Source organism: Mixophyes fleayi, chromosome 9, assembly GCF_038048845.1.
Source record: "Mixophyes fleayi isolate aMixFle1 chromosome 9, aMixFle1.hap1, whole genome shotgun sequence".
Classification (NCBI taxonomy): domain Eukaryota; kingdom Metazoa; phylum Chordata; class Amphibia; order Anura; family Limnodynastidae; genus Mixophyes; species Mixophyes fleayi.
Window position 1 is genome coordinate 10,541,094 of NC_134410.1, and position 14,915 is coordinate 10,556,008.

Genomic DNA, 14,915 nt, shown 5'->3' on the forward strand with positions numbered 1-14,915 from the left:
GACTCCTTATAGTGGATGTCCTGTTCTGTGAACTCCTCATAGAGGACGTCCTGTTCTGTGAACTCCTCATAGAGGACGTCCTGTTCTGTGAACTCCTCATAGAGGACGTCCTGTTCTGTGGACTCCTCATAGAGGACGTCCTGTTCTGTGGACTCCTCATAGAGGACGTCCTGTTCTGTGGACTCCTCATAGAGGACGTCCTGTTCTGTGGACTCCTCATAGAGGACGTCCTGTTCTGTGGACTCCTCATAGAGGACGTCCTGTTCTGTGGACTCTTTATAGAGGATGTCCTGTAAAATAGCTTCTTTGACAGTATCTGGGACGAAGGTCTTTGGAATTCTTCTAAACTTTGGGCAGATTACAGAATCTCCCTTCTTTGATATATCTCTGGGAATGGTGTCTAAAATATTAACACATGCACTCAAAATTCACTCATCTTTAAAAAATCTAATTAACAATACAATTACAGTAAACAAATTGGGTTAGTAATTACTGTATAAATCTGAGACATACAGATCTGCGTGCCTGATACCTCAGACGGACATTAGGAAGCTCTAAACAAAGCCTGGCAAGTAGAAAATTCTACTCACCCGGGTTATAGTCAGATTCCTGTGTCCAGGGCGACTTTCAATGTTGTCTGTCCTTGGCTCAGGTCAGCAGTCTCGGGCGGGAGGGGGGGGGGACGACTCCAATGCTGTTGGTACTAATCAGTCAGTTCACCTGTAAGCGTCAATTTACCAGTTTATGAGCTCATCAGCCAGAGAGAATAAGAGACACTGCAGGTTCTAAGTGTTCAATATGCTCTGCTTTATTGTTATAAAATCACATACTTATAGCTCTCTGGCTATACAGAATCACGTACTTCAGCAAACTACACCCCTAACTGTCTTAAACAATTGCTGTGACACAACCTTGCTACATTCTTACAGGAATTCTCCCAAGGGGGTCCTTGTGATTTATCTCCTGTCTGCCATATCCAAGGTCATGGGCGCAGCTCCTTGCAAACAACAAGCTAATAATGAATAATTTCTTCAAACTAGCTGCATTTAAGCTGTCTTTAAACTGTACAATGACAAAATGGCTGACAGGTAGAAAGATGGCCTCAGCTCGGCACAATCACATTTCTCACTAGTAATGCTGCAGATTACGACATTTTGGCATTTGAATTAACTCAGTTTGTGTTACCTGGAAAGGGCCCTCTGTAGGAGGAATATGTGATGTTTCTGTTGGTATAGTTTTTCCTGGATTAGTAAAGCATGAAATAGTCTGAGTAACTGCATGAGAGTAGAAGCCAGGTGCTTAACACTAGGCCTTAACAAGTCTGCACATACTATATTGCATAAAAGAGTCAATCCATGAGCTGCTTCTGCCAGTTCCGGTAGATAAACTTTTGGGGCCACTGGTCTACCTTTACCATGTTTTCCACAGACCATTGGTATCTTTTACACTTCCCTTTAACTTCCAGGAGGCCAATTCCTGTGGATTACAAAACTTTTGCATTTTGATTAAATTATTGTCATCAATTAATTTAAACAACATTAAGGTGGTATCTGGTGAAGAAATATTTGTCAACACTGATCTTTTTGCTGTATCTGTGCGGCTTCATCTGCCCTTTTATTTCCTAAAACAACTAGATTTGAACTGCTTATGTGCGTTCAAATCTGTGATGGCAATTGAATAGAATCTAAAAATTTCTTTGTGTGCTGCGAATGTTCTACCAGGATACCTGCTGTGGTCAAAAAGTCTCTAAGTCGTCATAATGCACCAAAGCCACGAACAACGCCAAATGCATATATGCTATCTGTGTAACTTTTTACTCGTTTATCTTGCTCCAGCTTGCATGCTCTTGTGAGTGCCACTAATTCTGCTATTTGAGCTGAATGTGGGGGATCTAAAACATTTGCTTCAACAGTATTCTCATCTAATACAACTGCATATCCTGTGCATAACTCTCCAGTCTCATTTTGCCTATGACAACTAAATGGTCAGATCTACATCTAGTAGTGGTATGTCCTTAATATCAAGTTTGGCTACAAAAGTCTGGTCTAGAATTTCAAACAGTCATGATTATATATTAACTTGCCAGAAATCTCACTATTATCCTCATCAACATCTTCCATTATTTGTGCATGTCCATGTACAATTGGTAGAAAAATTGCTGGATTGAGAGCAGTACACCAATGAATGGTGAGATGTGGATGAGCCATTAATGCTAGCTCCCATCTTGTAACGCGAGCTGTAGAGACATAACATGTCTGTGCGGAATTCATCAAAGCTGATACAGCATTTCTACCAACAGGGCTGCTGCTGACACTGCATACAAACAGGATGGTAATGATTGTGCAACTGTCTCAAATTGGGCTCTCTAATATCCAAGAGGCCTCTGATGGTCGCCATGTAATTGTGTTAGGACTCCTGCTGCACAACCAGACATTTCACTGTGCAATATAAAGTGAATGGCTTACAATAGTCTGGGATTCCTAATGCAGGGACCTGCATCAAAGCATCCTTTATTGAATGAAAAGCATTTTCTGTGTCCTCTGTATGGTTTAACAAATCTGGAATATTGTAACCTTTTAGGGTTTGCAATGGTATTGCCAAGATGGCATAGCCAGGAATCCAACACTGATAATAGCTACACATACCCAAACATGCACGCACTTGTATTTGATTATTTACCAAAGGAACATCCAAAGTAATTTACACTCTTTCTGGTGACAGATGTCTCAGTCCTTGGGTCAAACAATAGCTCAAATACTTAACCTGAGTCTGTGAAGGTTGCAACTTTTCTTTGGATATCTTGTTTCCAGCGTGATACAAGAATGATAGCCGCAAACTGGTTTCTGCAAGAGATGACTGTAATGAAGCAGAACACAACAGTAAGTCATCAATATGTTGGATCAGAACAGAACCACATTTTGGCACAAAAGCTTCAAGACAATCATGCAGCGCCTGAGAGAGGATACTCGGACTGTCAGTGAACCCTTGTGGAGGTCAGGTCCATGTGTATTGCCCCCTTTATATGTAAAAGCAAAAAAATACTGACAATCTGGATGCAATGGTATCGAAAAGAATGCTGAAAACAAATCAATCACAGTGAAGTGCGCAGCGTTAGGTGGGATTTGCATGAGGATGGCTGCTGGATTTGGTACTACAGGGTATTGTGACTCAACAACTTTATTTATAGCGGTGTTGCGTCGTACATTGGCGCTTATTCACTGAACTCTTGTGACGGCACTTCTGCCACACACACCTATTGAGGTAAATTTACCCTGCTTGCAGAACGTTTATTTATGCACATAATACCTTTGACTTCTGTGGCAACACCACTCATATACCGATGATTATTGACCTCCTTTGCTGGACATTTATTCTGTTTACAGAAACTGGCATATAAAGAAATGGAAGTTGCTCAATCAATTTATAGGCTATAGCAGGTGCGTGAAAGGGTGGGGTTATCCTAAAAGGAACAAACACACAGAGAGATCCCCCAGCACACTGCTATAGCCAGCAACAAATCTGCTATTTCTACTGTAGATAAAAATGCAAAAGTCTTAGTTGCACACATTTGCAAATGTATGTTAAAGCCACCCGCCTTTTGTCTATATATTGGCATATATAGACAATATAAGGCATCATAATTTGTGCATGTATGTTTTACATACAACTGCCTGTTTCACCCGTATGTATGAAATATGTTTATTGTATTAATGCAAGGTTGCAACCTATGTCTGTGATTTCTCTGTTATTGAGAGTCTTCAAGTTTGTTTTAACCTTGAATAAATCCATAAGGTTTTTCTATACCCTATATCACTGTTACACTTGCTTTGTGCGGCAGGGGACTCACACTTCCATTCATCTATATTAAGGGTTGGGACTTCCCTTACGATCCCTAGTCCCCCAGGCAGCCTATTTCCCCTCCCCTACCCACCCACAAGGGAGAGCGAACCAAAACTTCCAATTTTATTATTTATAGCTCGTAGATCAAGCATGAGCCTAAAACTCCACTCACCATGCTTCTTAGTCGGGAATATAGGAGGGTTACAAATATTATTAATTTTTATCAATATTTTCTATTCCACCAAATGTTGAATTACTGGAAAAATCCTAATTCCGTTCTGGTTTAAGTGGGTATTGTGGAATCTTAAGTGGTTGTGCACCCGGTTTAATAGTAACTAAACTGGAACTACATTCACCATTAAACCTGTATCTCGGCTATCTGTGGTCCATAACTGATTTGGAACTGTGTCCAACATTCAACATTCATCCAGTATCCAAAGTCAGTAAATTATGGTATGACCAACATTTCATTGTGGATCAGGATACTGCAATTGTGTTTATGAAGGCTGCAGTTGTGAGTTTCCAAACCTCACAGCCTCCCATGCTGGTTGTAATTTGAAGACACAAAAGGGTATATTTACTAAACTACGAGTTTGAAAAAGTGGAGATGTTGTCTATGGCAACCAATCAGATTCTAGCTGTCATTTTGTAGAATGCATTAAATAAATGACAGCTAGAATTTGATTGGTTTCTATAGGCAACATCTCCACTTTTTCAAACCCATAGTTTAGTAAATCTAGCCCAAAGTCCCTTACATTAGAAGTGAAAGGTTTGGGGCATGGGTGAGGGTTAGAAAACTGTGGCTTGCCATATCGCTTACTCTCCCAATGTGGATATGGATGAGGATGAGAACTTAACCCCCTCATCATCATAATACTCCCACTTCCACTGTTTCTCCTCTGCTTGTCCACATGTGAAAAAATGACCAGCCATTTTTAAGTGTGATTCTCAACCAAACTGAGTATCATAAGTTCTTGGCAGTGTATGATTTTCTAAAGTTTTTAATTGAACAGTCAATAATCTATGCTTCAAATCTTCCTTTTACTTACTAATATTAACTTCATGATTAATGATTAACGCTTTAATCTCCACAACAATCATAACGCTCCATTCTGCGGTTGCAATTTAAAGTCTCTTTCTCATTGTTTCTACTAGTCCTTCAACCAAAACTACCACTTGCTTATGTACATTTGCCTCTACAAAATTTTCTATGCCTGTATAATTTGACATTTCAATAACTGCCCTCATACAATACTCTTCTCCAGATTCATTAGCTTTCTGTTTAATAGTAAATTAACAACATCATTTGCAGACGGCAAGTTAACATTTGCTAGCGCGGAATTATCACAAAATGCAACAATATCTAATCCCTCAGGCAATAATGCTCTAAGGAACACTCGCCAATCACGCCCTGTGGATCATGTGCATTTCTAATACTCCTAATAAATTTCTGACAACCTAACAAATATGTCTTTGGATTTGGGCAATCCTTAATCATATTACGAAGTTCTGAACATGGCCATGACACTTGCAGAGGTACCTCTAAGGGCAGTTGTGAAACTGGGGGATCACCTGCATCAGATCTGGGGACTTACATTCTTCTTATAGGCAACAATGTAACAGAATCCAATATTTTAGTTGCTCTCTGCTTACTGTCTTTCTTTGTTGCTTGCAATATGTTACTGTATGTTTGCCCTATTGCTGGGTCATTCAATTGAACCGGCTTTGTCCCCCCTCGCCTTTTACTTGTATCAGATATACTAGTGCCAAATTGTACCCCCCCCCCCCCACAGCACCATGCTGAACTGCATCCCCTGTGTCATCTAGTGAAAGTGCTGGTACTGCAGCCACACCCTGATTAACAGCTTGCATCTGTAAAATTCTCTGAATTGCTATTGCCGTTTGATTTTCTGTAGGTAAGTCATATGATTCACTTTCTGTACTGGAATAATTCTTCAGCTGTTTTAATTCTGATAATGGACAAAAAGTGACAGTCTTAAGGATTTGGTATGGGGGAGGAGATGTTCCCATTTGTGTCTGTTCAGACATAACAGTTTCAGAATCACCTAGATCAGATTTAGGTGACTGTAAAACACTTTTTAAAGTTCCTAATGTCTTCCAGTGTTCAGCCTCAGCCCTCCACAATGCCAAAAAATACTTCATAAGTAACTTTGTTTTCTGATTTTTCAATTTTTCAATTTATGTTTGCACATTATCCAAAATATTTTTGTCAAAGGACCCTGCACTTGGAAACTGCTTATAGCAATGAATATTCATCCACTCTTCACAAATCGCACAGCCTCTTCCTTATATTTATTAAACATTACCTAATTAGCAGTTCCATCCTAGAAATCTTTTCTTTCTGAACCTCTTGACAATCTTTTTCCAATAATTCACTGAATTTTATTTTTTCTCAATTAGAATGCATCCACGCACTCCGCAATTGCGACTCCACAGTTCCACTTTTCAGAAAGTCCACTTATTCCCAACATCTGGGAAGATAACCTTAATCTCTGCACTGTTTGTCAGTGCCTATGTATATTTATTTACTCTCTATTTTTATCTCTTAGAATCCCAACACTTTATCACAGCACTCATAAGCCATTCACAAAGTAGCTTACCTTGACTCAAATAATTATTATTAGGCAAATAATTAATTGTCTACACTCCAATAACAGAAAAATATATATGATATACTGTTTAGCAAGGTGGTAGACAGAAACATATAACACTTTAAACCCTGAATTTTAAATTGTGAAACAGTTACTATAAACAAAAGTAGTAATAATAAAATAAAAGTTCATATTCCTGCAACACAGATTTCAGTGGAAAAACAGGCACTGCCTGTTAATAACACAATGTGTATTGTACATTTTGTAAAAGAAACATAACTTACCATCTTTCACAAAACATGACATCCACTTCCCACCCTATATTGACAGACCAACAGCCCAGTGTCCCTCTAGGAAATGTGTGAGAGAAACCTCAGCAGTGCCTCCAATTGAAAAAAAGTTGTGACTGGATCACTTATAGATAACTTATATGTGGCTGGATCATATGGAAATAATTTATTGTAGAAGTGTATTTCAATCAGAGGTGCAGGCACCAATGTATAAATTGAAATGCACTTATCGTGTTACATTGGGATGTGTTTTGTATGGAAGTGTCATTGTTTGGGTTTGTAAGGTTGCTAGAGGAAATCTCCAATTAGGCATATATGGGGAGGGAGTCTGATAGCAGTAAATGCTAAATAAGTATTTTGATGAAGTGTCAAATGCCTGCTCTGGCCAAAGGCCCACCAGGGGGTCGTTACCATGTGCCCTTTTGTACAGAGTGTTAGAATCTGTTTGAACATTGTAAACAGCATGTGATGCAGGAAATCACAGCATGTTTTAGGATATCACAGATGAGTGTAAATATTGTTAGCTTTGCATTGCATGTAAATCCATGTTTGGGTAAACAAATTGCATCCTGATTATAAAAATAGCTCAGACCTCAAGGGGGCTGGCTTATCCAGTAAGGCTGTGGTCAAATGTGTATAAAAACAGCACTGTTTTGTATTAAAAGTTGTTCTTTTGATTCCATCTGACCTGAGCACTGGTAACTCCAATCAATTTGACTGCAAATAAACATCACTTGCTTTAAAGACCTACTTGAAAATATCTTCCAGGCTGAAAATCCTGTGACCTACAGATTAGACCCAAAATCGAATCCGTTCCCAGCTGTTTCTGAGGTTTGGACCCAGCTTTTCCGGTACCACTGCTCTGCCCGCTACCCAGCAGCTCTGTCAAATGTGATAGGTCAGGGGGGATCCATCCACAGCAACCCTGACCCATAGGAAGAGGTCAGGGATACCAGCCCAGGTACCCCAGTAACGGGGTACGCTTGCATCGTCAGTTACCCAGAAGAAACCCGGTTCCGGATGCCGGTAAAGGAGTCCAGTGGTGGCAGCATTTGTAAGCCACTCCTGCGGCAAGAGGGTGCATTTGGGATAAAAAAAGGGAACGGTGGCAAAGTAAGCCCAGCCGGTTCCCAGCAACAGCAGACAGAGTGGCATAGGCGTTCCATCCTTTCACAAAAGTAATAATTGAATGTTTATAGCAAAGAAGAAAAAAGTATAATAGGTTTTATTAGCAAAATAAATGCTAGCGCTGTGATAATATTATCATCAAATTTCTAGAGACCAAGCAATTCCTTGTAACAGCAGAAAAAAGTAGGTTGTATTACAATTCAAATGCCATATTACAATTGGTTGAGATAGTGTATATAGGCATTCCGTAGTCCATTGAGGTCCCAAGCCTGTGATGGGGATTTTAAAACATTTGGAATTGTCCAAAAATACTGATTAGGAACAACTGTTCTTAGAGTTAACTCTTCCACTGCTGCCCACATCTCTTTCCTCAGCTCACAGATTATATAACTGTAATAAAACATACTATATCAAATAAAATGATAAAAATAAAATAAGATAAAACAATGTAAATATATTTCATGCTAATATATTGGCTTTATCCAAAAATACCTTTGACAATTCCTATCAGTTCCTCATGTGTCTCATTATATTATAATGTCATGTATTCAGTGGTGTAACAATGGGAGAGATATAATTGTATGTACAGTTATCCGATATCCCATATATCTAACATGTAGCATACGTCAAATTCTTTCTAATGCCGTGTGATTTCATTATACTCCAATGTGCTGTTGCTGCATCATGTCGTGTGTTTGTGTTTAACATTAAGATTGCAAGTGTAGAAATCGTACTACATAGGCTACGTGATGGCAGCGTACAATATGACGTGTGCCATAATCTGTATGTAATGTAATTGTATGTACAATTATAATTTATCCTGTATATCTAACATTTATTTGTAAAAAATAGTGGTCTGCTTTACTCTTAGTGTTGATATACAGTGACGGTTATAATGTACTGCTTATAATTTACACTCCAGTTTAGATGAATATATTGACATTTCCGTGTTCCCTAGTGTTTGGCTGGAGATTATAGGATAAGTCCACCTTTTGTCCTGGGGAGGAGCGTGGTAAATGTGATATATATTCTCAAGCAGGCTGTATCTGGTACTTTAATTTTTTAAAACCTGTATTTGCAGTGATCCGCCTACATCCTTGGCCTGGTACCCACAGCATTATTTTGCCAACGTCACCGGGGTTAAACTGAGTAGCGTGAAAAGTTATTTGTACTCCTCAGTTCAAACTGGTGATTAGCAAAATAGTGCGTCTGTGATCCCGGCTATATACAAAACTGCAGACGCTGAAGATGATTATCTGATAGAGACGCTCTAACAGAGGCCTTTTAATAGAGATACTAGAGACCCTCAGAGAGAGCCACTGATAGAGACACTATGATTGAGACCCTCTAATAGAGACCCTCTGGGTGGACTTATCCTTGACATATCCTCAGATCACCAGACTCCAGCCATTGTTAGTACTGATCAGTGTAATTGCAGCTTTGGGTGGAACAGATTCCCCTGATCTGAGATCTGTGTAGGTAATCCACTGCAGACCAGACTTGTACAGATGAAACAGCTGGAGAAACAGAAGCTCTGCTGTGTTTTCCAGTGTAAAGAATTATACATTGTTACTGGATGGGCTTACTCTGCAGACATTAAATACATTTATATTATTATACACAAGGTGCTGCCCGAAACGTTAGTAAAACATTCCCTGCAGCGTGTGCAGGGACCCCGGATATACTCAGTAATAACAGAATCAGAGTATAGATACTATATACACCTAGATGTATCTGAATCAGTCTGATATGGATGGATATAAAACAATATATTGTGTAATATGAGGTTATGATTAGATGGACAATTCAACCTGACACATTGCTAAAGAGATCTGAATAACTACATATAGGGATATAAGATATAACCCCATTGTATCTTTCTCAGAAATTGTCACTTAATCAGATTAATCATAAAATATTTCCATATTTTGAAATCCAAAGAGAATATTTGGGATTTATCTACATATAATCATTATAAACACAACAAGCATTTCTGCAATTTTAAGAATTAATAGCATTTTATATCACAGTAATCACAATTTCATATGTTATTTTGTGCTGGGATATCAGGCAAAATATTTAGTTTTACCTATAATATAATAACACTACATTGCAATGTGTAGTAAAGTCATGAGAGTTCATTTGGAACCCTTATTTATTTTCCTTTTGTTGTGGTCTGTACATTGTCATCACACATCAGTACAGTGTAACCCTCTGTGTATGATGCTGTATGTACATTGTCAACACACAACCAAACATCAATACAGTGTAACCCTCTGTGTATGATGCAGTATGTACATTGTCATCACACACCACACATCAGTACAGTGTAACCCTCTGTGTATGATGCTGTATGTACATTGTGAGCACACACCACACATCAGTAGAGTGTAACCCTCTGTGTATGATGCTGTATGTACATTGTCATCACACACCACACATCAGTACAGTGTAACCCTCGGTGTATGATGCAGTATGTACATTGTCATCACACACCACACATCAGTACAGTGTAACCCTCTGTGTATGATGCTGTATGTACATTGTCATCACACACCACACATCAGTACAGTGTAACCCTCTGTGTATGATGCTGTATGTACATTGTCATCACACATCAGTACAGTGTAACCCTCTGTGTATGATGCTGTATGTACATTGTCAGCACAAACCACACATCAGTACAGTGTAACCCTCTGTGTATGATGCTGTATGTACATTGTCATCACACACCACACATCAGTACAGTGTAACCCTCTGTGTATGATGCTGTATGTACATTGTCATCACACACCGCACATCAGTACAGTGTAACCCTCTGTGTATGATGCTGTATGTACATTGTCATCACACACTGCACATCAGTACAGTGTAACCCTCTGTGTATGATGCAGTATGTACATTGTCATCACACACCACACATCAGTACAGTGTAACCCTCGGTGGAGTCAGCAGATTTACATTTTCCTCTTTCTTCCTCTCAGTACCCCCAGAGGTGAAGGTCACAGGTCGCAGGTCAGGTGAGGTCACAAAGCTGCACTGTTGGGTGTACGGGTTTCACCCACGAGCTGTGGTTGTGAAGTGGTTGAAGAACGAGCAAGACGAGGTTACCTTAGCTGAGGATAAACAGATCCTCGTCAATCCTGACGGCACCTATCAGACCAAAGTCATAGTGGAAGTGCCAGCCGGGGAGGAGGAGCGTTACTCCTGTCATGTGGATCACAGCAGCCTGGAGGGCACACTCAGTGTGAAATGGGGTGAGTGTTATCTACACTGGGGGTATAACATTGGGTGACTGGGAAAATAACTTTATCTTTGAACTTAGATGATGTCCAGTATTGTGACATTTTAATTGCCTAAGTCTTCAACACCTATGTGAACTCACCATACATCTTCTCGTGTTACATGACTTCCCCGAGATATATTAACCCATCACACCCTCTGTGACAGAATGGACATAATCAGGATTGTTATTTCCCAGCAGTCACCTGGAACAGAGGACTGAGCGCTTAACTATTGTTCTTAAACAGGGCAAGTTTAATGTTTTATTGTCGGCTAGTCACTTCCTGTAAAGACATTAAGGACAGGAAGCTGGGAGCAGCTGTAGCTGCTCTGACACCACAAATGAATAGAAGGGGTTAAAACAGGGAGTGACTGAATATCACCCACCATCACCAAGGGATTAATTACATCAAGATCCTATTGTTCTCTCCTAGCGTCAGACATTGTTTCATGAACACATTAGAGAGGAACTCATTTGGCCCTGAGACATGACTACTCTCTTGTACAGCCCCTCATTGAACTCTACCAATCAGGGGAGACCTTTTCCTAAGACCCGTGGATAAACCTGCAGTGATGGATTTCCAGCATGGGAACTTTTGTCCCTTTAAAAAAGCCTGCAGGAGAGGCTTCTGTGTGCGTGTGTCATTTGCTTCTGAAAGTTACTGACGTTAGAATCTCGGCTTCTGTCATGTGTGCTAAGGATTACGCCTGGGAGTATCGTGAATCCTGGAATACAAGCGTTTCTTGGACTTGCAAACTTGTTGGCTCTCCCGTGGTCCTACTCTATCATATTTCATACGGATCGGTTGGGCATTAATCACAGTGTGGGAAATTTCTGGAAAGTCTAGTAGTAAACTGCTGTTTATTGGGACTGACCTGTTAGCCTATGCCCCCTTGTTGTTTTCCAAGTACCAATATATCTCTAGCAATGTAGGGTTTTTGAATGGCCATAAAATGCGAGAAAACATTTTGGTACAAGTATGGGGGTCAAATTTAGACAGGCTAATTGGTAACATCTCGAGTGGATAGAGGAGCTTAGGGAAAATTACGTTTTTAATGGCATTGTAATGGCTTAAATGAGACAGAGGCAGGTGTTGCTAGTTATCCAAGAGTGTTGTTATCTTACTATCATCTGCGAAGAGTGCAGGTTTATTGTCACATCTCCCCAGATGAATGCCGCAGAATTCTGGGTTATCTCTCAGAGTCACTGTCAGCAGTACCAGAGTGAGTGCAAAGAGCGGTGGGAAAAGTGGTCAACCTTGTCTTATGCCCCTTTCCAGAAGAGAAGAGATGAGTTCATTTGCTAAGATCTGATTAGTGGGGGGACTGGTAAAGGGTTTTCAAAATATTGACATATTGGTCAGGAACCAAAACCTTCGAAGGGTCTCTAACAAGTGATCCCATGTCACAAGATCAAAGGTCTTTTCAGCATCAAGGGATAGTAATAAAGTAGGTTCACTTGTTCCAGACACCTCCAAAGATTGAATAACAGTGAAACCTTCCTGACATTTGTCATGGAGTGTCTTCCCCAGATGAACCCTGTTTGGTCTCTATGTATAAGATGTGGCAATAACACCTTTAGTATCTCTGCTATTATTTTAGTGAAGAGTTTATAATCAACGTATAAAAGTGATATTGGTCTGTAGGCCCCCAGGAGTGTAGGATCTCTCCCTGGTTTGGGAAGCATTTTGAGCAGAGCCGTATTGAAATGTACAGGTAGTTTAATATTAGACAGTGTCGCATTAAAAAAAGCGGTGAAAGGAGTAGTGACCTGGTCTCGAAGAATGTTATAAAGCTTATAAAATTGGGCGAAATCAAAGACTCTGCTTGGGAACTTGTAAGCGTGGCTAGGGTAATCAAACACCAAAAGGTGACTTTAAGCTCATAGTCTATTGGGTCTTTATAAAAGGTACGCAAAATATTGATAATCTCTGCCCCCCCATATTTTTAATCTCCGCTGTGGTCCTGCAAGGATGTAATATTCGAGTATGGCCTAGTACCATTTAATAAATTTGAGAGCAGTCTGCCTGATTTATTACCGAACTTATAAAATGCAAATTTACTGGCATCTAACAGTTTGTTTCCTTGCTGCTGCACTACGTGATCAAAATGAACCTGTTTCTGGTGATAAAGAATTTTATTTTTAGATATAGGTTGCAGTTTAAGTTTGTTTAAAATTTGTGAAAGACTCTTTGTCATAAAGGAAATAATTTCCCCCCATATAACTGCTTTGGCAGTTTGTCAATATAGCAGTGGGTCATCTGTGTGTTGTTGAATATTGTACGCATAAGAATCCCATGATGCCCGTAATATGTTTCTAAATTTGGTCGCATTAGACAGGCTAGCAGGAAATCGCCACCGTCTATGACCCCTAAGTCTGCAAAACATGGTCAGATAACACTAGGGGTTCAATGCCTGATGCTAATATTTTAATCACAAGGGGATGCAAAATCAAAACATGATCGATACGTGTCAAAGTGTTATATGCTACCAAGAGACACGTGTATTCCAGGTCCGTGGGATGTCAAGACCACCATCAATCTAGTAGTCCTAGTTGACTGTTAATATAATTAATTCCTATTTTGCGTGGGGATGTTTTACTTAGGGAGGTACCATTTCTATCCAGATGATGGGAAGCTACCATATTAAAATCTCCTCCAACAATGAGATTTGAATCAGAATAAACATACAATTTATTAATCAAAGCTAAATAGAAATTCTTGGAATAGACGTTTGGGACGTAAATTTTACATATAGTGTATTTGGTGCTTGCAAAAACAATTTTAAGAATGATATAACGTCCCTCTTTGTCTATCACCAAATGATGAATTTCAGCGTGTAACCCTTTTTCTATCAAGATCGCCACCCCTCTATATTTGCTACTGTAATAAGTATATGTTAACAGGTAGAGAAGAAGGGCCAGTCAAACATTAGTCTATTTGTCTGAGGAGGTACTACTCAGCTGATACAAATAGCTTCCAGATACAGGTACTCCTCACTTAACGACCGAGTTCCGTTCCTACGACTAGGTCGTTAAGCGAATTGGTCGCTAAGTGAGTACAGTACTGTTATATGCACCTACATGTATTGTAATCATTTTTATTGATTCTGAATGAAGAAATAGACTAAAGAAAACTGTATTTTGTTAGTTTGCTTTACATTACATAACACTGCATAACAGAAAATAAACATGTGTACAGTAAAGCTCTACAAACAGCAGCATTTATAACAATGAGGACCCAGGGAGAACCTGGTCGTAACTCCGAGTGGTCATTAAATGGGTAGGTTGTTAAGTGAGGAGTACCTGTATTACTTTGGACAGTTGTATCTAGAGTCAAGGTATAAACCCCATTTCTTACGAAACTGTACCACCCCTTTTTTGGTAGCAGGAAGAGTGGACTCCTATTTATATATTTGCAGATTCTTGATATAACATGTAAGAAACATTCACAGATCCAATGTGCAGACTGTACTTTGCACTGCAGGAATAATGTATCACTATGTAGCTCTCACCTTTTATACAGTATCTTACAGTGAGTCTCTGATATATGAAATTCTCAGTATCACCAATATCCATATTATCCTTTGTCCTTCTCAGAACCTGAAAGTGGCCTCGGTGTGATCATTGGTGTGGTCATCGGTTGTCTTGTGGTTCTCATAGCTGTCATTGTCGGAGTTCTTATATACAAGAGTAAGTCTCAGAGTCAGAGGGTTTTTACTTTTTATCTTAGGTTACTTTATATCACGTTTTATTTTTATTCCT

General features: G+C 39.5%; 1 protein-coding gene across 1 annotated transcript in view; it reads left to right on the forward strand.

The window, feature by feature from the left end:
- LOC142101918 (class I histocompatibility antigen, Non-RT1.A alpha-1 chain-like) overlaps positions 1 to 14,915 on the forward strand; it is a 43,222-nt gene that overhangs the window by 14,520 nt on the left and 13,787 nt on the right. Inside the window, exons 4-5 of the mRNA XM_075186361.1 lie at positions 10,855 to 11,127; positions 14,751 to 14,843. Coding sequence (XP_075042462.1) covers positions 10,855 to 11,127; positions 14,751 to 14,843 — 366 coding nt within the window. The remainder of the gene's footprint in view (positions 1 to 10,854; positions 11,128 to 14,750; positions 14,844 to 14,915) is intronic.